We start from the raw sequence: 27,454 nt of genomic DNA, 5'->3' as shown, positions 1-27,454 counted from the left end.
TTGTTAAGAGTCAAGTCAATGGAATGCTCAGAATTTCTCTTTTCAGACATACAAAGGTTTTTCCGCATTCTCAGTTTCCGTGAGTCTAACTTCCTGTTTCTTGAGAGAGGGGGACAGTTCTGCACATGTTTCACTCCCTCTAGTGACCAGTTTGAGATAACACCAATTTATATCAAGTTGAAAAACCTACAGTTTAAATCTGCAGGTTTTTAAGCTGATTACAAACTGGTGTTACATTAATCAACCACTAGTGGGAGCAACACTTGTGGAATTGGAAAAAGACCCATAAGAAACAGGAAGTTGGACTCAAGGAAACTGAGAATGCAGCAAAGCTCAAGGCAGTGTTCAAATTGAGTTTAAACAATCCAGCGTCTCTTTGAGTGTAGTCTAGAATGGTTGCTGAATGCATGGATAAAATCAGATAGGGAGAACCAGTATATGATGTATCAATCATATGGCAGCAGTACTATAGAAGTTGCAAACAACTTTGGGATTACATTCTTCCTATTTGCTCGCTGAAAGCGAGGAAGTGTTTAATTTGTCATAGAAAGATGCTAGGCCTGAGGCTTGGGTGGAAACTTTGCTATTTGCCTTAGAAGCCCTGTTCCTTTTATCTTCTCCTTTAAACGAAGATAAGCTAGCATTGCCAGTCAGGAGATCCCCCACTGTTATATCTGATCTCCAGGCGACAGATCAGTTCACCTGGAGGAAATGCCCACTCTGGGAGGTGAACTCTATGGCATTATGACCTACTGAAGTCCCTCCCCCTCCTCAAACCCCACCCTCCTCAGGTTCCACCCCCATATTTCCTAACCCAGAGCTGGAAACGCTAGCTGCAGCTAAAGGTGGGAGGCGTGGCATTTAATGAAATAAAACAATTCCGCTGGCTCCTCAAAGACTGATAACGTTGATTTCAATTTGAGCTTTTGTGAGTCAACGTCCCCTTTGTCAGAGAAATATGATGGCAAACCCTACTGTGAAATCTTATGGGGAATGTTGGGGGAGGGGGGAAGGATTCAAGAACATGGTTAAAACAACTGCAGTCTCATAATTCGCGTTCGGCATTTCAGGTACGAATCCAGCCTGCCTGGATCTCAACAGACTGACCTCGACTTGTCCAAACCCTTATTCACAACAGCTGCACTGTTAACGGCTTGCCGGTAAAGTTGACCCCTTTTCCACTTCTTCCTGCTGCCTTCGGTACCGGGGGGCTTTCCTTGTACTCAGTTGAGATAAACAGGCCAGTTGTGGGATCTTTTGGAAGTGACGATCTTTGTGCTGTCTGTTAGCTTCTGATGTCTGAGGGAGACTTCAAGTCTACACGGCTTGTTCGTTGACCTTGGAACCACAAAAACTCAGCATGCCAACCTTTCTCTTGTAACACTGTTCAGGAGTGGCAGTCTTGCCACAGGGGGGCATCCTTCCCCAAAATTGAGAGGCAGGAAGGAGGGAAAGTTTCTGAGGCTTCTTTGAACCCCAGAAATGATCCTCAGAAAAAAAAAAACTTTGCTATCTTCGTTTTTCCTCATTTTCTTGGGATGTTCTGCCTGCAGAGTACAGATGCTTCTATTGTGCCAGCCTCCTCCGTTCTGTAGAATGGCGTAAAATGATTGCTGTCTTTTAAAAAAAAAATCACTTGGCTTTTTGTTGGCAGATCCTTGAAGGTGAAAGTGGATAAGAGCAAGATGGTGGCCACATCCGGGGTGAAGAAAGCCATTTTCGACCGCCTTTGCAGCCAACTGGAGAAGATAAGCCAGCAGATCAGCGGTATGTATTTCGCCCCTCCCAGCCCCAACCTGTTTCTGGTGTGTGCAGCAACAAATGCTACTTCAGAGAGGTTACTTCTTATGAGCAGGACTGTCATTTGAGTTAGTATATCGTAGGCAAGTAATTCTATCAGAGTTACGGCCGTGTAGATTTGCATGTGTGTTTCAAAAGAAACAAGCAAATTTTTTTTGCTTTTTAGATAACATGCCGACACGCTGTTGTAAGAAATCTTTTCTCCAAAGTGGGAACGTGTGCTCCAAAAAGGTGCCTGCCACCTGGAGATTTTTTTAAAGAAGTTACATTAAAATAAATTTTATTTTTTAAAAATTGCTATCTAATTAATCAAGAGCACTTAAACATCAATTCATTGACTAAGTGTTGCAGCCTTACTTATAAGCTCTTTGGATTATGGAAAGTTTTATTTTTTAGATTTATTTGCTTAGGAGAGTTCAGTCTAGTGGCAGCATACACGGAGGTGGAGACCCATAGCTGTGGGGCAGCTGCCCAAAAAGCCGGTGGAAAAGCTGCATCTGAAACTGCCACATATCAACGCAGACCACTATTACTTCTGTTAGAATATTTGGCATTCCTAGGCCTTTCCCCATGAGCCAATAAACATAGGTGAAGTGCGGGATAAAACTTCACACGGTTCCCGCCCCTAACTTGGGTCTAACCCGCCCCTCACCCACCCTATTGGACGCAGGGTGGGTTTTTTGAGAATCGCATTGTCAGCTATTCTTTTATTTTAACACTCCTCACAGCTGCGCCCGAGCGAACGGCCGCAGCTGTGACCTATGTTCGGGAGATGCAATCAAACTAGAGAATCGCAGTTCCCGGCTCTCACATCACCAGCCACGGAGGGTCCACGACTTCTTGGATTGCAGCTGCACTCAGAGGCTTTTGGGGTTCAAAACCATTCATAACAGTTGCCACAAGACTTTTCAAGTGGGGATGTTGTAGTCTGAACTGTTGCTTCAAAGTCCAAGGTATCATGAGCCCCGGTAAGGAATTTGTCCCCTTTCTTACCAAAGGTGAAAATGTTCAGCTGACCGCCAAAGCGACGAACCCCCAGAAGACTTTGCAGGAATGCCTTGGAGAGGAACACAGTAAGTGTCATCCGCTAGATTCATCTTCAGTAAGGCAGGATGTCCTAGCACAGTGGTGGCGAACCTGTGGCACACGTGCCAGAGGTGGCACTCAGAGCCCTCTCTGTGGGCACGCGCGCACAGAGTTCATCATGTGGGGGGAGCGGAAAATCACCCACGCCCCTTCCACACATACATATCTAGGCTGGCCTTGCTTCTGAGTAAACCCTCCTAGGATCGTGATTCACTGATTGAAGCGTTGCACGGTTGCTTCACCAAGCTTACTCCCAAGTAACACGTGCCTCAGAGCAAACAGTTTTTTTTTCTAAACTAGAACCTCAGTATTCAGGTTAAATTGCCATGTTGGCACTTTGCGATAAATAAGTGGGTTTTGGGTTGCAGTTTGGGCACTCGGTCTCGAAAAGGTTTGCCATCACTGTCCTAGCAGAAGGTTCGGGCAGCTTCATCCAAAGCCCGAGGTAGCTGGCGACGGCACCACTGCCTCCAGAGGGCTTTGAGGCAGTATGGGGTGGCTGAAAAAACAAAAAACCTCCCCAACTGCCTAAAAGCCGTCCATGGGACTAAAGCGACTTACATCAATTGGGTGGTGTAAGTCTAGGGCACTGGCTGTGGCACCCACAGCGTGGAAGCCCACGTGGAAGCTGACTATAGTTAGCTCCACCCCCAGGAACACCCCAGCCTGTCCCCCTCCCCATGCTGGCATCCAGTCGGACTCCACTATATCTTCACAGCAGCAACCATTTCCGTGACTTGCCACTGTGGAGCTGAGGGGTCTCTGGACATGGGGCGGGGGGTCCCCCTTTCACAACAGAGGGGACAAGCACTGGTGCAAAGCCATGCAGAATTCAAGCTGTGATTCCCACCCACTTTTGGATGAGGCTGTAAAGTTCTCAAAGGCCCCTTCCGCACATGTAGAATAATGCACATTCAGTCCACTTTCACAATGGTTTGAAAGTGGATTTTGCTATTCTGCACAGTAAAATCTAGTTTCAAAGTGCATTGAAAGTGTATTATTCTGCATGTGCAGAAGGGACCTAAAGCAAAGTGCTCTAAGCTGAGCCAAATCCTCTGGTTTACTACAAGGGTGGCACAAAATAGGTGGCGGTCAGGAAAAACAGACACCATTTCTGCATATTTGACCTAGGCTCATGGGTATTTACATGCGACTCAGTATAACATACACAGGATTGGGGTGCTGTGTGGTTTCCGGGCTGTATGGCCGTGTTCTAGCAGCATTCTCTCCTGACGTTTCGCCTGCATCTGTGGCTGGCATCTTCAGAGGATCTTTTAATTGTTTTTAATTGGTCACGGAAACCACACAGCACCCCAGTGATTCCAGCCATGAAAACCTTCGACAATACATACACAGGATTGTTGGGTGTGCAATATTAAATGCTCTGTCATGTTGGATCCAATTGAAAGGAAGGGGGAAATGTTCTGCAGGCCATGAACTGAACACAACTGTACACAACTCAGCAGTCTTGATTGAGTGAGATGAGTCTTGATTGGTTTGATGAGCCAAAACCAACTCCCTCCAGTGACAAACACACACACACCCAAGCTGAGCTCATTCCATGCCTCAGTTGCTCATTTGAATTCCCTGTATACTATAGACAGAAACCCCAGCTATCAAAGGATGTTTTTAATTGGTCACGACAGCTGGAAAAGTTGTGTCTGTTCTCAAGACTGCAGTGACATGAGAGCGCCTTTTCAGTGTCTTTTGTTTTCTACAACAGTCGTCGGGGCCAAAATCAAGACACCTCGCAAGCGCCCGCAAAGCACAGACGCGCCCAAAGACGACTACGAAGAATGGAAGCGGAGGATTCTGGAAAATGCTGCCAAATCGCAGCAGGATGATAGTTGATTTGAATGTGTCAGAACGCAGCCGGTTTGGGGGGTTTAGCTTGAAATGTGTTTCAGTGTTGCCTGTTTCTATCAACCTGTTAAGGCATTGGCTCCTAGTCTTCCCCAACTAGGTGCTGTCCTACCTCACTACAATTGTGAGTATTGTCTTCTTGGGGGAGATATGTAGCTCCTTGTCTTCTGTAAAGACTGGAACTGCAGGCTCCCGAAATGTGAATCACCTGAACAAACATTTAAGGCTTCAACAAACCATCTTATTTTATTGCTGAAACCCTCACAGACGCTTTTCAAAGCGCCTCAAGTTTCTGTTGCTTTAAGCAAGCCGATTCCCATGTGACCAGATTCTCAATACGCAGCCTAGATCACCTTGCCAGATTTGGGATTTGGTGCTACAGTAAAGTCTGTTGTCTTCGCTAGAAATTGCTTACATTTAAGAGACTTAGAACCAGAACCAACCACATTTTGGTTTCAAATGTGAACACAAGAATTAGTCACCTATTAACTGTCCCTTCTAACTCTCCAAAGACTTCAGGGACGTACAGGGAGAGTGACATTTGACACTGGAAATTTTTTAACCTATAGATTTTTAGCCATTTTAAACAACAATAGACTACGTTATAAATACGGTGCGTCATCTGAAATCTTCTGTCTTCCTGACGACTTTCTACCTTGTCTGTGTAGACTTGCCTCTTCTAGAGAAACAGTAATAAATTTTATTATACATTTTAAGTCCTCATTCTTTCTTTCCTTGCAAATATCAGAGGTTGAGATTTAATTTTGCTTTTGTGCCGCTCCTCCGCAATGTCGAAACATCCCGAATGATCAAAGCAATGAGTCGTGCAGCCAAAATAGTGTCCCCGGCCTCAACAAGGTTAGAGAACCCTGCTGTAGTGTATTGGATCAGCGTGGGCAAATAAAAACAAGAACAGAGCCATAGTAGCAAAAGAATGCCAAAAAGAGCAGATCTATTTCATCATACCCTACTTGCTGTTTTCACGGTGAATATCTGAGAACAGCCCAGCAAAATCACCATAGGAGTTGTCTTCCATTCCTTGGGGATACCTTCCGTCAAATGCTAAGGTTCACTACCAGGACAAAATCCTTAGTTTCGTTCAAGAAAAAAAATGGTATAATTAGAGAAAGGAAAATATGTTTGACATATTTCAAGCTTTTCCCGTGATACTTTGTCAAACAGAACTGACTTCCAATCAAGTGAGATAGAATCCCATTCTATCCTGTTAGGCCTGAAGACAGACTTGAGCATATTTGTGGCTAATGAGATGGAGAAGAAAAAGGGTTTATTGTCAAATAGGGAGGAATGGGACTCTTGCTGAAATCAATCAAGTCCGTTGGTTTTCACCCGACGCAGCTTATGCAGGGTTCTCAGTCCGACTTGGGAATCTCCTTAGTCTGTTGGCAGCAGTGACCACATAGAAATGCTTCTGCAAAAGAAGAGAGAGACAGCGGGGCATTACTTTTGAGAGCCAGAGTGGTGGTCAATTCCACTGTGAGCCCAAAGATTCTTCACCTTCAATCCATTATCACCCACTATATATCTAATGTTATCATCAAATGCCTCCTAAAACACAAGTAATAAACGTGACAAGCCACCTTATTTATCTAGATGTATTTATGATCTATGTGCAAACGGCACATTGATCTCAGGCATACATTCAAGAAGAGTTTGGATTTCTACCCCCCTTCCTCTCCTGTAAGGAAACTCAAAGGGGCTTACAAGCTCCTTTCCCACCCCCACAGCAAACACCTTGTAAAGTGGGTGGGGCTGAGAGAGCTCCAAAGAGCTGTGAGTAGCTCAAGGTCACCCAGCTGGTGTGTATTTGAGTGCACAAGTTAATCTGGTTCACCAAATAAGCCTCCACAGCTCAAGCTGAGCGGGGACTCAAACCTGGTTCTCCAGATTAGAGTGCACCTGCTCTTAACCACTGCACCAAGGAGACTCAATGCAGTTTACAAACCCTTTTCCCTTCCTCTGCCCACAACAGACACCTTGTGAGGTAGGTATGGCTGAGAAAGTTCCAAAGGACTGTGACTAGCCCACAGTCACCCAGCAGGAATCTAGGAGTGGAGAAACAAATCTGATTCACCAGATAAGAGTCTGCTGCTCATGTAGAAGAGTAGGGAATCAAATCCGGTTCTCCAGATCAGAGTCACGGAAGTTTGCTGGGCGACCTTGTGCCAGTCACGCATGCTCAACAAACTTCACAGGGTTGATGTAAGGATAAAACAGGAAGGGAGAAGAATGTAATCTGTTCGAGGTCCCCATTGATAAGAAGTCTGGGGTATACGTATCTAAAGAAATAAAGCATTGGGTGATTCCTGCAAACCATGAGGGAGAGATGCTGGCAGTCCTAACAAACAAAAACCATCTCAATTCCACTCCAGAAAGTAGACCTTGGCTATTTTGGCCAGGGTCATAGCCCTGTATACTCCCTTTGCACGAAGGAATCTATTTTTATTTATTTGTACAGTCGTATCCCATCTTTCAGCCCTGGAGGAGCTTCATAATCCTGTATCATACTTGCTGCAAACTCTATCCAAGAGCCGGCGTGTCATTCGCTTAAGTGTGGCTGCCCTGCGGTCTGTTACAACCTTTTGAGGATTCAAGGTGTTGACAAGATCAAAGGGAAAAATGCAGCTGTCCGATATTTGTTATTCCCACCATGCGGAATGATGGTTCAGTTCCCCCGCAGGGGAAATCACAACATTTCTTTCTTTATAGAGCAGGTTCCTTCTTTTGCCAGTACTCCTTTTGGGGGTTACTATAGGGCTGTGACCAAGGCAATTGGAAGCCCCAGAAATACAGCAATTTGAAAGAAGACAGATTCTAATGCACAGAGGAGAACCTTACAGCTTCCAAAGCATATATGACTTAGAATTCCCTGGTGGCTCTCTGCATAAGAGCCAGTACATAGCCATAGCACAGGGGCCATTTTGAAAGTCGAGCTGGTGCATTCATATGTAGACCTCAACATGATGCCCACGGGCACTGTAGTGACCTGTGACGTCCTTTCCTGCCATTACCAGGTGTTCTTAGGAAGCGGACAGGAGTTTTGGCTGGTAGGTCACTTGGAGATCTGATTGGCTGTGCAGATTTTGAAAAACGTTGCATTGGCAGCAACTGGCAACACAAGGATCTCCCCTGTGCGACTGAAGGAAAGCAGCCTGTATGCAGGACAAGACCTTGTGAGGTAGGTGGGGCTGAGAGAATTCAAAAAGAACTGGAAATAGGCCAAGGTCACCCAGCATCATGTTGAGGATCAGGGAAACAAATCCAGTTCACCAGATAAGAGTCCGCTGCTCACGTGAAGGAGTGGGGAATCAAACCCGGTTCTTCAGATTAGAGTCCACCTGCTCCTCACCACTACCCCACCCCAGCTGAAAACATTTGAGAACCACAAGCCGATGCTGCTGAAGATGTGATAGGTGGAGACCCTCTTAAGCCATCTCATGATTTCAGTTAGTTCATTGACTAAGGCCCTTTCCGCACATGCAGAATAATGCACTTTCAATCCACTTTGCAGCTGGATTTTACTATGTGGAAAATCCACTTGCAAACAATTGTGAAAGTGGACTGAAAGTGCATTATTCTGCATGTGCGGAAGGGGCCTAAATGTTACAGCACTCAGCCTAGAATTGCCACCCTCCAGGGGAGTCCTCAATCTCTCATGGAATTACAGCCTATCTGAAGACTACGAAGGTCCGTTTCCCCTGGAGTGAATGGCAGCTTCTATAACATCACATCCCTGCTAAACTCCTCACTCGCTGTCCCCAACCTCTGCCCCCCCAACACACACACACACGCCAGGTGTTAAGGAATTTCCCAAGCTGTACGTGCTAACAGCTGGAATCCAGTGTCACCTTTACCTTCCATTTTCTGTGAGTCATGTAATTCTGCAGCCGCAGTTGAGACTTCAAGTGGGCCTTCGATTTCTGGGCTTTGCCAAAAAGGTCCAACAGCCATTCATGTTTCAGACAATTTGCCGCGCTGATCCTGCCGCTGTGAATTTAGGAAGAGAGAGGACTTGTAGACGGGCAGCCTGTAAAATCATTGCTGCTGTTTTTTTCTAGCGAGTTGAGTCTTTGGAAAGAAATGGTGGCCATTTTCAGCTAACCGGGTCTGCTTATTATAGAACCCCATGAAGTGCTGATAAGAAATGGAAAAGCAGGTGGAAAGAGATCGTTTGGGGTTGCCAGCTTAAGGAAATTGAATTTCCATGCCACCTGTTCAACACCATGGGTTGATTTTCACAAGTGATGCTCTGCAGATGTGAATGGGCCATCATGGCTGTAACACTAGAGAATTTCTTTCATACCACTTCACTGTTCCAATAGAGTCCGTTTGCAGAGTAAGGTTCCAGTCTTTAAGCATACAGGGAAGAGTCACATGACGTGTGTTTGTGTGAACAAGAGTAAATAAGATCTTATCTGTAAGTCAGGTGGGACCTATATCTGGAAGGATAAGGGAAAACTCAAACTGGGGCAGACAACAGAACACTGATCTTATGACACCTTGTGTTTTAGGCCAACTCCTCCTATGAAGATAAGATTGGAAAAACAGCAACTGACTCTGCCTAAAAGCGGGGCACAGTCTGCTGACTCAAAGGCCCCTTCCGCACATGCAGAATAAAGCACATTCAATCCACTTTCACAATTGTTTGAAAGTGGATTTTGCTATTCCGCACAGTCTCAAAGCGCATTGAAAGTGGGTTGAAAGCACATTATTCTGCTTGTGCGGAAGGGGCCAAAGTGCTGCAAAACTGCAGCAAAGCTGCCATAAAGCACATTGCTGAGAATGCAGTAAGACGCAACACCACAAATTGTTTCCAGAAAAGCTAGCTCAGTGTTGGCATAATTCAATCAGAGCCAGTGGTGGGATCCAAAAATTTTAGTAACAGGTTCCCATGATGGTGGGATTCAAACAGTGGCGTAGCGCCAATGGGGCTGGGCGGGGCATGATGGGGGCGTGGCCGGGCATTCCAGGGGCGGGGCATTGCTGAGTGGGGCTGTGGCAAGGACGCAGCCGTTGCGCCAGTCCTTGGGCAGGAAATCTAGATGCGAGCGCCAGGCGAAGGCTGCCGCACGCGCGCCCGGTGCAACCTCCCAAGCTAGACTGCTTCAAGTTCTGCTCGCTACTGCTGAGGAGCGCGCTACTGCTACTCTCGGGAACCTGTGAGAACCTGCTGGATCCCACCTCTGATCAGAGCTTCAAGAAAGTCCTACTGGCAGTATCTCATGGAGGACACGGGGGATATAAAAGCCTGGGCTGAAAATAATTTTGAAGAAGAGGCCCCATACCTCTTCTCCTTCACTAGGAGTCTTGAAACAAAGTCTTTTGCTTCCTCCGACACTTGTTCAAATGCGTCTGCGTCAAAATCCCAGCTGCAGTTCACAATGTAATTCATCGTCTCTGTGTCTGTTTCTCCCAGGAAAGGTGATAAACCACTCAGCCTAAAACAATTAAAAAAGGAGACCCTCCAATGAAAATACTTCCTCCCCTTGTATGTAATGTAATTTTCAGTCAGGCTGTGTTTTGACAAAGGGTCCCCATTTGGGCAGAAGGTTAAAGGGTCCTCAAAAGAGTCACAGAAAAGGTAAGACCTAAGATTGCCAAACCTGAACACTCCTATGCATAGATATTTCAGACTTTTCCCTGAGAAGCTACCTTTCTGTCGGCATGGAGAACAGAACATACCGATGAATGTAGCTTTGCTATTGCTATATTGCAGTGATGGTGAACCTATGGCACGGGTGCCAGAGGAGGCAGAGCCCTCTCTGTGGGCACACGCAAACAGAGTCCCCCACACACACACATCTAGGCTGGCCTGGGCCGCTGGGCTCGATTATTAGCATTAAACCTAAGACCTAGTTTTGGGGAGGCAGTGTAGGTAACCCTGTTAAGCGCTGTTAAACCCCACAGATTTTCATGCGAAGAACTAAAGCACGATCCTTTACCTGGGAGTAAGCTCGGTTGCTGACAATGGGGCTTGCTTCTGAGTAAACCCTCCTAGGGTCGTGATTCACCCGCTGCACGGTTGCTTCAAAGAAAAGCCACCGACTACCACCAAGCTTACTCCTGAGTAACGCACACCTCGGAGCCAACTGTTTTTTCTAAACTAAAACCTCAGTATTCAGGCTAAATTGCCGTGTTGGCACTTTGTGATAAATAAGTGGGTTTGGGGTTGCAATTTGGGCACTCGGTCTCGAAAAGGTTCGCCATCACTGTTATATTCTAACATGCCCCCTCACCCCATTATCTGCTCCCCAGTAATCCCACTGTGATCCTGCAGCCATTTTTGGCAGGGTTGCTGTATGAAATATCATCCTACAGAGGTCATGTTTTCATGACTGTGCCCTGCTCTCTGGGAATGTTTTACTCACAGCATGTAAGTGATGACGCCCACACTCCACATGTCCGTGGGGAACGACACAAAGTCGTAGTTCACCACTTCAGGAGCCAAGAATTCCGGTGTGCCGAAATTCACCTTCAGCTTCTCGCGCGGCTTGTACCTGAACCGGAAATTAGAAAACCAGTAGAATATTCCGCCTGACCAGTAGAACGTTCCTCCCAAAAGTCACACGGACTATTCCAAAGAGTGAGAAGATTATTATTTTTTAACTCTTCAGAATTCTAAACCAGAAAGGAAAGCTGAAACCCATGTCGATCATGCCAATGAAGCATTTTTGCATATATTTGTGGGAGGGAAGAACCGCGTGCAGATATTCAGATGGAGTCCTCTGGCTATAGGCACCAGCAGTGCATAAATACAGACGTTAATGGACTTAGCACCGTTGAGTTTGCATAAGATCTTTCACAACACCTAGCATTTCCTTTCCTTCGTATTATAGTGCCCAGAAATTGATCGCACAAAATCAGACACTGGCAGAAACACAAGTAGGGGTACTGTCAGCTTGACTTGAAGCAAGCAGCTAAGCTAGTCTTTTCCTTATGTTTCTGCCTGTGCAAAAGCTCAAGCAGGAGTGGAAATTTTGCACTGGATCCAGCCCTTACAGCCCAATGCGGAGCAGGGGGGAGCTTTGCAGCGACTGGGAATGGTGCCGCCAAGGTAGTGCCACACCACCTCCAAAGGGATTTCAGGTGGCACAGAAAGGAGCAAAATTAAAAACGCTCCTGCTGCCCTAATAGCCCCATGGACTAAACAGGCCTCCGCCACACTTTCTGGTGGCTCAAGTCAGCTGCAGCAAAGCGGGCGGGGGGGGCATTCCCAGGCTAGAAGGCCAGTGGACACCAACTCAAGTAGCCTCCACCTTCAGGAATGACTCCAGCCCGCCGGCATCGTCCCCGCCCCCGGGTCGGCATGTGCTTAGACCAGGGGTAGGGAACCTGCGGCTCTCCAGATGTTCAGGAACTACAATTCCCATCAGCCCCTGCCAGCATGGTCAATTGGCCATGCTGACAGAGGCTGATGGGAATTGTAGTTCCTGAACATCTGGAGAGCCGCAGGTTCCCTACCCCTGGCTTAGACCATAGGTGTCAAACTCACGACCCTCCAGATGTCATGGACTACAGTTCCCATCATCCCGTGCCAGCATCATGCTGGCAGGGGATGATGGGAACTGTAGTCCATAACATCTGGAGGGCCGCAAGTTTGACACCTGTGGCTTAGACACTGGCATATCTCCTGACCAAAAGCCACTTGCAGGTTTGGCGACCACAAAGCTGTGTGGCACCCAGAGGCATATCTAGGGAAAATGTAGCTCGGTGCAAAATCTGAGCTTCCCACCTGCCCGCTTGCCCGAGGATGGGCGGCTCCCTCATCACAATCAAACAACTTTTTTGGCACCAGGTCTTGAAGTCAGTGAATGGACCAGGGGGGAAGGAGGAGGGGTGTGTGGTGTGGGGCGATTTTCCACCCCCCCCACAACATGACTAAATGGCCACAGCCCAGGGACACTTGACCCCATATCTCCCCCTGGGCGGTACGCCCCTGGCACCTGCATTCCAGCATCTTTGCTTCCCTTCCCCCTCCCCAGCACAGGCAGGGTGGGCAAAGAAGATGGTGTGGCCCTCTGCTGTTCCCACAGGCCTTTCCATCCCCCATTTCATAGGTGTCAAACTCGTGGCCCTCCAGATGTCATGGACTACAGTTCCCATCATCCCCTGCCAGCATGATGCCGGCAGGGATGATGGGAACTGTAGTCCATGACATCTGGAGGGCTGCTAGTTTGACACCTGTGCCCCATTTGGATCAGGTCTTTAGACTCCAACTACCAGACCCAGCTGCCTGAACATGTGTGAACACCTTTCACATCAGATGCCAGCCACTTAGCACACTTTATGTGATTTGTCTGTGACGAGCACTGGATTTAAGTCAGCTTTCACACAGGCCTGCAAAACCTGGAAACTGATTTAAATCTACTGCAGGTCTGGGGTGGGGGGGTGGGGTGGGGGGCATAAATGAGAACAATATATTAAAAAGAAGAAGACCCAAGTGTTTTACCTTCTTGCTAGTCCAAAATCGATTATTTTGATCTGGTTCCCAGTGTGATTCACACAGAGGATATTCTCGGGCTGCAAAGAAAAGAGCACGCCAAAGTGACACAGAACTTTTGTCTTCAAACTTTCCAGATCTGGAATCGGTTTTAATCTCCAGCCTGCTACATGTCACTTATGTCTGACAGACTGACAGCTGCTGCCTGCCTTGCTCCAAAGATAGTTGCAGGTGGATACAGTGGTGGGATCCAAAAATTTTAGTAACAGGTTCCCATGGTGGTGGGATTCAAACAGTGGCGTAGCACCAATGGGGCTGGGCGGGGCACGACGGGGGCAGAGGCGGGCATTCCGGGGGCGGGGCATTAATAATTTCTCTGTTACTGTAAAAAACTCTTACTGTAAAAAAAAAGTTCCTAATTTCCAGCTGGTATCTTTCTGTCCATAATTTAAACTCATTATAGCAAGTCCTATTGTCTCCTCTAATTGACTGCCTGTCAAATACTTCATACTTTCAAATACTTAATTTTGTTTCTAGAAATCAAAAGAAGGATACTTTGCTTAAACAAGGAACTTTACCATATTTCTAAAACATGTTTTTAAAACAGCCCAACAGGGAGAATTATCCTGTTTTCTACCTTCGCTAACCAGCCACATAGGAAACAACAGGACTTCATGATTTTTGGACCTAATGGAATTTCTAACAGAAAAGCAGACCCAATTAGTAATCCCCTCTCGGCACACACAAATAATTAGTAACCCACTCTCAAGAACTGGTGAGAACCTGCTGGATCCCACCTCTGGGTGGATAGCTGTGTGTAGAAGAGCCAGACTCAAGTCTGGTAGCGTCTTGGAGACCAACAAGATTTTCAGGGTATGAGCTTCCAGAGCCAAAACTTCCTTCAGTAGCTTCTACCCCAGAAATCTGTCTGGACTTTAAGGTGCTACTGCACTTGGATCTTTAAAAGTTTCCCAGCCTGGACCTGTCATCTCTACCCTTCCATCCCGGTCTGGTGGCCAGGAGGAACCCAGAAACTCATTCTGCATTATAGGCCCCATCTGTGGCTGGCATCTTCAGAGGTGTATCACAGATGGAAGTCTGTTACACAGTGGCTTAGTGGCTAAGAGTAGTGGCTAAGAGCAGGATCACTCTGATCTGGAGGAACTGGGTTTGATTCCCAGCTCTGCCGCTTGAGTTGTGGAGTTTTATCTGGGGAATTCAGATTAGCCTGTACACTCCCACACATGCCAGCTGGATGACCTTGGGCTAGTCACAGCTTCTCAGAGCTCTCTCAGCCCCACCTACCACACAGGGTGTTTGTTGTGAGAGGGGAAGGGCAAGGAGATTGTAAGCCCCTTTGAGTCTCCTACAGGAGAGAAAGGGGGGATATAAATCCAGACTCTTCTTCTTCAAACTGTGTCCAGATGCCAGCCACAGATGCAGTCGAAATGTTAGGAACAAGATCTACCAGACCACGGCCACACAGTCTGGAAAACCCACCACAACCAGTTGAATCCGGCCGTGAAAGCCTTCGATAATACATTTCTCAACAGATTTTGCCGGGAATTGCTGGTGCATTTAGACATGACCATCTCTGAATGCCCGTTGAGAATCAGTTGAGAATGCCCGTTGAGAATGCCCATTACCTTGAGGTCGAGATGAAGAATGTATTGTTGATGGAGGTAGTGGATTCCTTCACATATTTGCTTAGTAAACAGGATAGCGTCCAGTTCAGTCAGATGGTAGGCTTCGTCTGTGATCCGGTCAAACAGTTCACCTCCATCAACACTAACATAGACAAAAAGCAGGCAAGGAAATAGATATTTTCACATTAGCTCCATCTGCTGCTTTTTTTTTCACTTTGCATTTCTTGAAAACCCAGACCTGGATGGCTCAGGCTAGCCCAGTGGTGGCGAACCTATGGCACGGGTGCCAGAGGTGGCACTCAGAGCCCTCTCTGTGGGCACGCGCAAACAGAGTTCATCATGTGGGGGGGAAATCGCCCCCCTCCCCACACATCTAGGCTGGCCTGGGCCACTGGGCTCGATTATTGGCATTAAACCTAAGACCTAGTTTTGGGGAATCAGTGTAAGTAACCCTGCTAAGCGCTGTTAATCCCCACTGATTCTTATGCAAAGAACTAAAGCGAGATCCTTTACATGGGAGTAAGCTTGGTTGCTGGCAATGGGGCTTGCTTCTGAGTAAACCCTCCTACGGTAGTGATTCGCCGGTTTGAAGAGTTGCATGGTTGCTTCAAAGCAAAGCTAATGACTACCACCAAGCTTACTCCTGAGTAACGCACGCCTCGGAGCCAACCGTTTTTTCTAAATTAAAACCTCAGTATTCAGGTTAAATTGCCATGTTGGCACTTGGGTTGCAATTTGGGCACTTGGTCTTGAAAAGGTTCACCATCACTGGGCTAACCTGATCATGTCAGATTTCAGAAGCTATGCAGAGTCAGCTCCGGTTAGTACTTGGACACAAGACCACCAAAGAATACCAGGGTCACTATGCAGAGACAAGCAACGGCAAACCACCACTGTTCGTCTCTTTCTTTGATTACCCTGCAGGGTTGCCATCAGTTGGCTGCAACTTGATGGTATTTTCCACCTTTTTTGGAAGCTCGCCCAAACAATATGCAAACAATACAAATGAAAATGCAATATGCAAATGAAAGTAGAATCATAGAGTTGGAAGAGACCCCAGGGGCCATCAACCCCAATTCCCCCGTCATGCAGGAACACACAATCAAAGCTCTCCCGACAGATGGCCATCCAGCCTCTCTTTAAAAACCTCCAAAGAAGGAGACTCCACCACACTCTGAGGTAGCGCATTCCACTGTCGAACAGCCCTGACAGTCAGAAAGTTCTTCCTAATGTTTAGGTGGAATCTCTTTTGCTTCACCTTGGACCCATCACTCCTGGTCCTGGTCTCTGGAACATCAGAAAACAGCTTGCTCCCTCACCAACACAACATCCCTTCAGATATCTAAGCATGGCTATCAGGTATCCTTAACCTTCTCTTCACCAAACTAAACATCCCCAGCTCCCTAAGTCTCTCCTCGTAGGGCATGAATTCCAGACCTTTTACCATTTTGGTTGCCCTCCCCTGGCCCCGTTCCAGCTTGTCAATATCCTTCTTGAATTGTGGTGCCCAGAACTGTACACAATATTCCAGGTGAGGTCTAACCAATGCAGAATAGCAGCAGAACTTAAACATGATGTAGTAGTTAGAGTACCCCGAGAACATTTAGGACTCACTATTCCATGATTAAAGTGAGGTTGTTCTTGCATTCAAAAGCATCATACAGCTGGATCAAGTTCACGTGGTTGAGCTGGTTCATGATGTTTATTTCGTTTTTCACTTCTTCCTGAAATATCAGAAATTAGATATTGTTAGCCTTAGCAATGGTAGGTTAGCTTTATGATTATCATCATCACTATATGCTATAACTAAATAATCAAATCCTGGCCTCATAAAGATTAGATGTGGATGTCTTCATGCTCAGTGAACCCCGTGGTCATACAAAAAATGAAACTTTGTGCATTAACTGAAAGCAAACCCAACATTGCCCTAAGGAGGACCAAGCAAGAAATGTTGAGAGTCAAAGCGGGGGAAACACGGAAGAAAAGTTAACCTACCCTGGCCTCAAAATACACTGGAGAAGTAAATGGAATGCAAGAATGTTATATAAATACAACAATATATGAACAAAACATGTGAGCCATTTAAAAGATAGCTAAAATGATAAAAACAACTCAGTTAAAAACACAAACAAACATCACTAGAAGGAGGACCAATCATGATTGCTTGGGGGGAGGGGTTAAGAACGTAAGACCATAAGAACAAGCCAGCTGGATCAGACCAAAGTCCATCTAGTCCAGCTCTCTGCTACTCGCAGTGGCCCACCAGGTGCCTTTGGGAGCTCACATGCAAGATGTGAAAGCAATGGCCTTTTGCGGCTGTTGCTCCCGAGCACCTGGACTGTTAAGGCATTTGCAATCTCAGATCAAAGAGGATCAAGATTGGTAGCCATAAATCGACTTCTCCATAAATCTGTCCAAGCCCCTTTTAAAGCTATCCAGGTTAGTGGCCATCACCACCTCCTGTGGCAGCAGATACCAAACAAAATAAAAAGTCTTCAACAGTCTTCAGCTGTTGGTGAAAGACGCCAGCAGAGGTAGATAGATAAATCTCTTAAGATGACGGGGCTATAAAAGCTGGAGCTCTGAAGATGACCAGAGTCAGTGCATGGGTAGGGTCATAGGTCATAGGGGAGGAGGCGTGTTCCTGATTGGTGCATGGACTGGCCACTTGACCTTTTGCTATAATGCTGGAAGGTGGGTGACCAGTGTTGGCCTCGCACCCTCAAACACCAACAGTTGGGCACTTCGGTGGATCAGCAGCCAGGGAGACAAGCTGTCCTTCGAAGAGACGTGTCTGCCATTGCTGAGCTTCCTGTTGACAATCCCTGGAGCTTTTAAGGAACCCCAGAGCTTGAAAACGGTCAGACTAACATTTGCGATCAAACCCCGTTGTGCCTTGCTGCAGAGTCAGCATTTGCTTTGCTGAAGTCACAGAACCGTCACTCAGTAGAGTCGCAGCTTGCTTGCAGTTCATCTAAGAGAGTCAGGAGTCACCTGATCTCATCCGTCAGGATTCGGCCAGCTTTTGCTGTTCAATCTTTTAAGCACGCCTGTAGAGAGCTTATGCTTTTTCTAAACATTGGGCAGCAGAATGACGTTTTCCTGGCTTGCCCTCTTCACTGCAGCTGACTGATTTCCACAAAATGCTGAAGGGGATGGGACGTTGACAAACGTTACAGGCGGGTTTGCAGCGGAAAAGGGTAATGTAATAAGGGGGTAATTGAGAGCCAGCGTGGTGTAGTGGTTAAGGGCAGGTGGATTCTAATCTGGAGAACCGGGTTTGATTCCCCACTCCTCCACCTGAGTGGCAGAGGCTTATCTGGTGAACCAGATGTGTTTCTGCACCTTTGCATTCCTGCTGGGTGACCTTGGACTAGTCACGGTTCTCTCAGAACTCTCTCAGCCCCACCTACCTCACAAGGTGTCTGTGGTGGGGAGAGGAAGGGAAAGGAGCTTGTAAGCCACCTTGAGTCTCCTTACAGGAGAGAAAGGCAGGATATAAATCCAAACTCCTCTTCTAATATGTGGAAATTGCCAATTGAATTGGGATCCAAACCACCACATAGCAATGCCCAGAAGCATCCATTTGTGCTGATTCCATAACGTGCTGGAAACCCTCCGCATCCTTCTTTGTTTGACTAGAGGACGGCTCCTTACCCTTTCCTTTGCTGCTTTGACCTTGATGATCTTGGCCGCGAGACACAGCCCGGTTGACTTTTCTGTGCACTTGTGGACTTGACCAAAACGCCCCCTGTTGATGGATGGAGAAGACACATAATGAAGCCCAAAGGGAAAATGGCTTAGGGGACAAAGATCTGCAGTCGCCTCTAGAGAGGAACTATTCTTATCGTCAATTAAAAATAACCTGGTACAAAGCGAACAGAATCGGGAGGTCAGGAGCATGGGAGCTCCTCTTTCTCCCGGCTTAGGGAGGATTACTCTTGATCTTTCCAGCCAGTTGCTCAGTGATTATGTTAAAATATTACCTCCCGCTTGGTTCCCTCCATTTGCGATGCTATGACGACCCAACTCTAGTCTCCTTTCAGACCGTAACTGCACAGTCTCCTTTCAGACCGTAACTGCACATTCCTCGTCTTCTGTCCTTCAGCAATGCATTAACTAAAGTTACAGCCATGCAGATATTTAGGGGCAAATTGGCTTGTTTTCTAAATGACATGAAGAAGAGGAAGAAGAGGAGTTTGGATTTATATCCCACCTTTCTCTCCTGTAAGGAGACTCAACGTGGCTTAGAAGCTCCTTTCCCTTCCTCTCCCCACAACAGATGCCTTGTGAGGCAGATGGGGCTGAGAGAGTTCAGAGAGAACTGTGACTAGCCCAAGGTAATCCAGCAGGAATGTGGCAGCACAGCTGGTTCACCAGATAAGCCTCTGCCACTCAGGTGGAGGAGTGGGGAATCAAACCCGATTCTCCATATTAGAATCCACCTGCTCCTAACCACTACACCCTGATTTAAAAACAAGCTATTGTTTCTTTTAATATTTCAGATGCAGGGAACATTTTGCCAAATGCATGCAGCCACACTTACCCTCCCAAGACTTCATGATGGCAAACCAAATAGGCCGCTGACACCTCGGTTTGCTTGATGCTGACGATGCGATGCTGGAACGGAGCAGGGGGCGGAGGGCTGTCATCTGCAAAAAGCAACAGCCGTTGCATTTATCCAGTTTGGCAGCAGACAGCCTGCTCACAAAGTTTGATTTATTTTGCCCGCACGTCGCAAAGGGGATGTATCAAAACGCAGCCAAAAGGATTAAATAAATACACGGGAGATGCAGCTTTCCAACCACTTAAGAGTACATCCAAGTAACTGCACCCAAGAACAGGAAAGAAAACCCAGACAGACCTGCATCTCTGCAAACACATGGACATGTACCGGTAATAATAATACTATTTAGAAGAAGAAGAATCGTTTTGATGTATATCCCCCCCCCCTTTCTCTTCTGTAAGGAGACCCAAAGGGGCTTACAATCTCCTTTCCCTTCCCCGCCCCTCCCCACACAACAAACACCCTGTGAGGTGGGTGGGGCTGAGAGAGCTCTGAAGAACTGTGACTATCCCAAGGTCACCCAGCTGGCGTGTGTTGGAGGATAGAAGCTAATCTGGTTCACCAGATAAGCCTTTACAGCTCAGGTGGCAGAGCAGGGAATTAAACCCAGTTCTCCAGATTAGAGTGCACCTGCTCTTAACCACTACACCACGCTGGCTCTCTTTAGCATCTGAAATGATGAGGCTCTCTTCCTCATTAAATCCGTTCTCTTATGACTCAATCCAAAGGAGGCTGTATTGCCACTCTGGTGCAACAATGCTGTATTTACTGTGGTTAAAAAGAAGAGGAGTTTGGATTTGGGAGTAGCAGTGGCATAGTGGCTAAGAGCAGTGGCTAAGAGCAGGTGCACTCTGATCTGGAGGAACCGGGTTTGATTCCCAGCTCTGCTGCTTGAGTTGTGGAGGCTTATCTGAGGAATTCAGATTAGCCTGTACACTCCCACACACGCCAGCTGGGTGACCTTGGGCTAGTCACAGCTTCTCGGAGCTCTCTCAGCCCCACCCACCTCACAGAGTGTTTGTTGTGAGGGGGGAAGGGCAAGGAGATTGTAAGCCCCTTTGAGTCTCCTACAGGAGAGAAAGAGGGAATATAAATCTTCTTCTTTTCTTCTTCTTCTTCTCCTCCTCTCCTATAAGGAGTCTCAAAAGGGGTTTATAAACTCCTCTCCCCACAACAGGCACCTTGTGAGGGAAGTGGGTTGAGAAAGTTCTGAGAGGACTGTTCCTTCCTGACCCCAAGATCACCCAGCAGGCTTCATGAGGAGGAGCAGGGAAACAAATCTGGTTCACCAGATAAGAGTCTGCCGTTTACATGAATCAAACCCAGATCTCCAGATTAGAGTCTACCAAGCTTAACCACTACACCACGTATTGTCAGGGAAAGTTTCAAGGTCACCCAGCCGGCTTCATGAAGAGGAGCGGGAATTCCACACAGCAAATGTATAATGGGCTGTAGTCATTATAAAGGAGCATGTTTTCCCTGTTCCCGTTCATTCACAGGCAGCAATTGGAGCCCATGGAAACAACCCGGATTGTTTTCACGCCTTTGCATGGAGACGCTTCTCTATTTTTTTTAAATTTCCCGCAACACATGCGTAGCTGCGCAGGCATACAGAAACGTACCCCCGCAGTTTCAGATGTGCAGTAGCTGTATGCATAGGCTTGCTTGCCAATAACTTACCAATGATCACTTCTTCAATTTTACCCGATTCCACCAAAGCGCTGTTTCCGGATGGTTTCCCTGCATGCTGACTGGATCCACTTTCCTGCTGCGCTGCAGGGGCGCCGCCGGGTTCTACAGTCTCCAGTTTGCCATCTTTTACAGAGTCTTTCCTCATCGTTGCCCCTTCTTTGGACCTTTTCACTGTGGCTCCCAGATCTTTCCCAGAATCCTTTGCAATGGAGCCGGCCATCTTGCCTTTCAGGTCTCCTTTCTCCTCGGCCTTCGCAAGCGGCTGCGGATCCCCCAGCTGAGGCGTCCGCTCACCTGGCTTGTCCGAAAACGTGGCCCCTTTTCTGCCTTGGGAGGGATCAGTCCTGCCGCTCTTAGAGGCCTGCTTACCCTTAAAGAAGTCCGGGCAACGTTTCGTTCCTTCACCTGCCAGAGGTGGAGGCCGAAGGGCAGAGCGGCTCTGGGGATTTTGCCGGTGTGGCCCCCTCCGACGTTTCCTTGTTGGCTCTTTGGAGGCTTCACTTGAGTGTCGCTCATTTGGACGTTGATGGAAATTCTGCAAAGCAAACCTGTTTCAGCTCCAAGCTGCCATGCCAACACTTGGACGGGAAGGGATCTTAGAGGTCATCTAGTCCAGCTCCCCTGCACAATGATGGAAATTCACAACTAGCTTCTCCCCCATTCCCCAGTGACCCCTGCTCTATGCCCTGCAAAAAGGCAAAAACCCTTCCAACATCCCTGGGCCCATCTAGCTAGGAGGAAAGTTCCTTTCTGACCCCAAAGTGGCAATTATCATTACCTTGGACCAGTGGTGGGATCCAAAAATGTTAGTAACAAGTTCCCATGGTGGTGGGATTCAAACAGTGGCATAGTGCCAATGGGGCGGGATGGGGCACAACGGGGGCGTGGTCAGGCATTCCGGGGGGGGGGGGCATTAATAATTTCTCTGTTACTGTAAAAAACTCTTACTGTAAAAAAAAAAGTTCCTAATTTCCAGCTGGTATCTTTCTGTCCATAATTTAAACTCATTATAGCAAGTCCTATCGTCTACTGCCAACAGAAACAACTACTTCTCCTCTAATTGACTGCCTGTCCAATACTTCATACTTTCAAATACTTAATTTTGTTTCTAGAAATCAAAAGAAGGATACTTTCCTTAAACAAGGAACTTTACCATATTTCTAAAACATGTTTTTTAAAACAGCCCAACAGGGAGAATTATCCCGTTTTCTACCTTCACTAACCAGCCACATAGGAAACAACAGGACTTTATGATTTTTGGACCTAATGGAATTTCTAACGGAAAAGCAGACCCAATTAGTAACCCCCTCTTGGCACACACAAATAATTAGTAACCCACTCTCGGGAACTGGTGAGAACCTGCTGGATCCCACCTCTGCCTTGGACATATTAGAAAGGGCTATGAGAGCCAACACCGGCTCCTCCCTTTCTGCCCTCCCTCTCATGATCTGCCTGCATTCACAGAATCAACATGGCTGTCAGGTGGCCATCTAGCCTCTGCTTAAAGTCCTCCTAAGAAGGAGAGCCCTCCCACCTTCCAAGGAATTCTGTCCCACTGAGGAACTGCTTTAGTTGCCAACTTGAAACCGGCAGCGATGGCGCCAACCAGCTTCCCCATCACCACCACCACACACCCTGCTGTATGCCCTGAACAGCACTTCCACATGCATTACAGCAGGCAGGGGTGAGTTTAGAAGCAATTCATCGCCGTATTGAAAACGATACTGAGATTCGGCCCAGGCTCCTCTTCATGGCGAAATGTTGTTACTGGTGGGTCATCGTGGTTGGGTTTAAAGGGAAGCACGCCAACTACTCGGCTGAATCCCACAGATCAATTTTGCTAGTGCAGGCCCTTCCCATTGGAGGAGAATCGGCAGGATTTCACTATTTGTTTATCACATTTATACCCCGCCTTTCTCCCCAGTGGGAATCCAATGCAGCCTACAACACTGTCCTCCTCTCCTCCATTTTATCCTCAAAACCACCCTTTGGGGTAGCCTGGCTGAGAGGCGTGACTGACCCTAGCAAGCTTCCGTGGCACAGCGGGGATTCAAACATGGGGCCCTGAATCTAGACAACACTTTAACCCCTATCTCTCTGTTTGGGAGCCAGTCTCAGGGGGGTTTGTTTGTTTGTTTGTTTGAATATTATCTTAGCAACACAACCTTAGAAACTTGGAGCTCAAAGGCAACCCAAAAGTCATCTAGTCCCTGCACAATGCACAGAATTCCCCATAAATTCGGGCTGGTAACAAAAGTGGCAGTCAATTAAACTATCATGAACCGGGGGAGGAAGCATGCATCAGATAAGTCCCGGTTCTTGAAATACTTACAGCATGGTTTCCCCAACATTTTTGACACCAGGGGCATTTTTTTTTCTAATTTCAGCCACACTTTGAGAAGATACAAGGAGAATAATTCTCAATATGAGAGCTAGAGTGATATTTCTGCATCCCTGTTTCCCTCTGTGAAATGGGGGTGTGTAGTTAATCATGCAGAGAAGCAGCAGGAAACCTCCCATGGAAATGGAGGTCCTTTGGATTCAGAGGAATCTGTAATTGAATTCATTTCTCACAGCAAATTACTGACTTAAGACAATGAGGCAATAAGCCTGTCATGGGCCTCTTGCATCAAAGCAGTCGGGACGGGCACCAGAACTATCAACCACATCTGGATCAAATTTTGGTTCCCATGTCTATCAGTGAAGGAATCTAACATGGTTGCAACACCAAATCACTATAACTGTATTTCTATAGGCTTTTGCTCCATCTGCTGGACAAAAGCAAGATGCAATCTAGCACAGCCATTTGGCACTTTCTGTTTCTACCACTCAGCAAGTCTTTGGCCCCTTCCGCACACACAGAATAATGCACTTTCAATCCACTTTCAATGCACTTTGCAGCTGGATTTTACTGGACGGAATAGCAAAATCCACTTGCAAACAATTAGTCAGTCAGTCTGTTTATTCGGTCATTGACCCAAAAATAAATGAGTAAAACATATCCAAGTGAGCAGATATACTTCCAACAATTAACAGTCATTCTATTACAAGGAAATAAGCTCACATCAATTGTAAAAAGTTAAACGTTTCATAAATATTTTTTTTAAAAAAAATCTAAATACATTAAATCTTAGGATGTCGTAATCTGTGGCAACATAAAAAAATTTAGCCACTTCATATGTTGTATTAGGAACTTTATCTTCCAATAAAAATTTAATTAAAATGTCATCCAAACTATTAAAAGAACAGGGGTAGTCACATCGCTGTGATAACAGAGGTAGCGCAAACAATTGTGAAAGTGGATTGAAAGTGCTTTATTCTGCATGGGCAGAAGGGGCCTTTGAGAGCTGTTTTTCTTCCCAATCCCATCCCAAACCCTACAAAATGAGAGATTGCTGCCTCCACGCTCTCAAAAGACCTCACTCCTTCCCAGTTTGAAATTCTAAAAGTCATGCCTTTACCTTGTCCGTATAACTTCCCCTCCAGACTTGGAAGTGGACGGGGCAGCTTCCTGAGTTGGAGAAACGGGTTGAGAAACCTCCTTTTCGCTTTCCTTAGGATTTGGACTGACAGTCTTTGTCGGAGGTTCTCGGTCTGTAGTTTCTGATGCTGTTAGATTGCCTCCAGTGACGCAGGAAAGGCTATCGTTCTTGGCCAGGGCACCGATACTGGCATCTTTTTGCTGTTGGCAACCCAAAACTTCTGTCGATTCAGCCTGGGACATCCTTTCTTTCCCACATGGGATGGAGCCAGCATTGGAAAGATCTGTTCTAGTCACGTTCACCTTTTCACAGACTCCGTCTGGTTCATCCAATTTTTTCTCCCTTTTGTTTTCTAAGGTGAGAATTAGATTAATTGACACATGCAAATTACACTTGCAAACTGAACCCTTAACACTGTTAACCAATGCAAATGGTTCCTTCTCCCACCCTGGACATTCCACAGGTATATATACTCCACTTGCTTTACTACCATCAGATCCTCTGAAGATGCCAGCCACAGATGCAGGCGAAACGTCAGGAGAAAATGCTACCGGACCACAGCCATACAACCCGGAAAACCCACAACACCCTAGTGCCGTGGTGGCGAACCTTTGGCACTCCAGATGTTATGGACTACAATTCCCATCAGCCCCTGCCAGCATGGTCAATTGGCCATGCTGGCACAGGCTGATGGGAATTGTAGTCCATAACATCTGGAGTGCCAAAGATTCGCCACCACTGCCCTAGTGATTACGGCTGTGAAAGCCTTCAACAAATTTGATTAATTATATACATTCTCCTGTATCACTGCATCCCATTTTCTGAGGACAGAAATGCATTTGCAACCATGCAAACTTTAAAATAAGAACGTTAAAAATGGAAATTTGAGGTGAAATTGACACAATCGTTTCTTCTCCCTGGTGTCTTTGCAGCACTTCTGTCCCTGTACTGACAAAAGGAAATACTTAATGAACCTGCCCCCCACACGCACACACACACACAATTTGCAGCGGGTGACTTCCTAAGAGGTGCAAAGGGCTTCCGGCCTCTTCATATGTAGCGCACCCCTGCCTGGAAGTGAACACTGGGGTCAATTAAGCTAAAGCTGTCTTCCCAAAGTGCCCTGAAATGTCAGAACAATACACTGTACCTTCCAAGGAATTCTGGTCTTCGACCTGGATTCCTTTCTTGATGGGGACATGCTTTCCTTTTGACGCTTTCTCTTCTGGTTTATCTTTCGTCTAAGAAACAGAACCCAAGGGAAAGTTCAACTCTGGTTTGTCCAAATGTCCTGTTTATGTCCTTTAAAAAGCAAGCAGGCAATGAGCGAACCTTTTCCGGGAACTGCCATTCGGGAAAAAAACAAAGGAACTTAAAATGGACGGGCAAGACATGCGTTCGAATCCTGGGTCTATCCTGAAGTTCACTGGATGATCTTGCATCATTCAGGGCAGACCTTTGCACAAAACCTTTCACAGAGACTGAACGTAGTGAGCTCTAAGTCCATCATATGAATGTATGCAAATTATCCCCCCATCATGCATGAACATTTTTGGGTGTATTTGAAATCCCGTCAAAAGCAGGCTTGAGGATAGCATGACTCGCTATCAAGTGAATATCAGCAGTGGAGTTTGCTACCCCAGTGGCATGCCCTTCCCCACTCCATCCCACCCCACCCTGACCACACACACATTCAGCCTCTGTGTGATCTGTGTGATCTCTAGGAGCAGCAGTGGCGTAGGAGGTTAAGAGCTCGTGTATCTAATCTGGAGGAACCGGGTTTGATTCCCAGCTCTGCCGCCTGAGCTGTGGAGGCTTATCTGGGGAATTCAGATTAGCCTGTACACTCCCACTCACGCCAGCTGGGTGACCTTGGGCTAGTCACAGCTTCTCGGAGCTCTCTCAGCCCCACCCACCTCACAGGGTGTTTGTTGTGAGGGGGGAAGGGCAAGGAGATTGTAAGCCCCTTTGAGTCTCCTACAGGAGAGAAAGGGGGGATATAAATCCAAACTCTTCTTCTTCTTCTTCTTCTTCTTCTTCTTCTTCTTCTTCTTCTTCTTCTTCTTCTTCTTCTTCTTCTTCTTCTTCTTCTTCTTCTATGTGAAAAAGGCTTATTTCTCAAGCTAGCCTACCTCACAGGGTTCCTGTGGCAATAAAAAGGGACAGACATGCACTATCCTGCCCTCATTAAAGGGAGGGCAAGGTCAAAGTCTAATTCTCATACTTTTGTTCTTAATCTGATTGGGACAATTTGCAAGAAAAACATTTACGTACAAGGGTTGAACCAGTCCTGGGGTGCACTGCTCAGAAAAAGGGGGGGGGGATGAAAATCTGGGATGGAGTGACATAGCTACAAAGATACTAAAAAAGTCCAAAGGGTTAAACAAGGCAAATAAAGGCTAAAGGGGTTTGTTTTATTTTATTTAAATGTCTATCCTACCCTTCAAATACGTCCCAGGGCAGGATACTCAATATAAAAATGCATCTGACATAACAATAAAAAACATTATAATACATATATAAAATATTTCCTAAAAACATACCTAATAACCAAAACCAATATACCCCAAAGCCCACCCTTCTTTCCCTAGCCCACATTTCCTGTAGTCTGTCAAAAAGACATTCCCAGTGTGGCAAAGTTAAAAATGGAGAACGACCGACAAGACCAACTAACCTCGTTGAGGATTTCAGTCGGGGTCCCTGTCTTCCAAGGAACACCACCCTTCAGAGTGAAATCTATCACCTTAGAATTCTTTAACGTTTCTGCCAAATATTTCACAACTTGGTCCACCGAGTCCACCATCCCCTCCATCTTTTCCAGCCTCTCCCTGTACATTGTGTCGTCTTGATACACGGCTTT

General features: G+C 46.6%; 2 protein-coding genes across 3 annotated transcripts in view; one reads left to right on the top strand and one right to left on the bottom strand.

Annotated features, from left to right (window-relative positions):
- The window catches only part of ORC6 (origin recognition complex subunit 6), an 8,688-nt gene extending 3,223 nt beyond the window's left edge, over positions 1-5,465 (top strand). For both annotated transcript variants that reach the window (XM_048516189.1, XM_048516190.1), the window contains exons 4-7: positions 1,071-1,160; positions 1,655-1,767; positions 2,799-2,873; positions 4,610-5,465. In XM_048516189.1, coding sequence (XP_048372146.1) covers positions 1,071-1,160; positions 1,655-1,767; positions 2,799-2,873; positions 4,610-4,737 — 406 coding nt within the window. In that variant the 3' untranslated portion in view covers positions 4,738-5,465. The remainder of the gene's footprint in view (positions 1-1,070; positions 1,161-1,654; positions 1,768-2,798; positions 2,874-4,609) is intronic.
- Positions 4,969-27,454, bottom strand: MYLK3 (myosin light chain kinase 3). Its single transcript, XM_048516188.1, is given in 14 exon segments — positions 4,969-6,178; positions 8,622-8,754; positions 10,053-10,205; positions 11,136-11,264; positions 13,217-13,287; positions 14,854-14,995; positions 16,468-16,577; positions 18,511-18,604; positions 19,400-19,505; positions 21,101-21,536; positions 21,539-21,647; positions 24,574-24,946; positions 25,745-25,835; positions 27,269-27,454. Coding segments are annotated over 14 exon segments (2,181 nt in total). The 5' UTR covers positions 27,431-27,454; the 3' UTR covers positions 4,969-6,106.

This window comes from Sphaerodactylus townsendi, linkage group LG14 (assembly GCF_021028975.2).
Source record: "Sphaerodactylus townsendi isolate TG3544 linkage group LG14, MPM_Stown_v2.3, whole genome shotgun sequence".
In the NCBI taxonomy this organism is placed as follows: domain Eukaryota; kingdom Metazoa; phylum Chordata; class Lepidosauria; order Squamata; family Sphaerodactylidae; genus Sphaerodactylus; species Sphaerodactylus townsendi.
The sequence above is the reverse complement of the archived record's forward strand: the minus strand, read 5'-3'. Positions and strand labels throughout refer to the sequence as shown.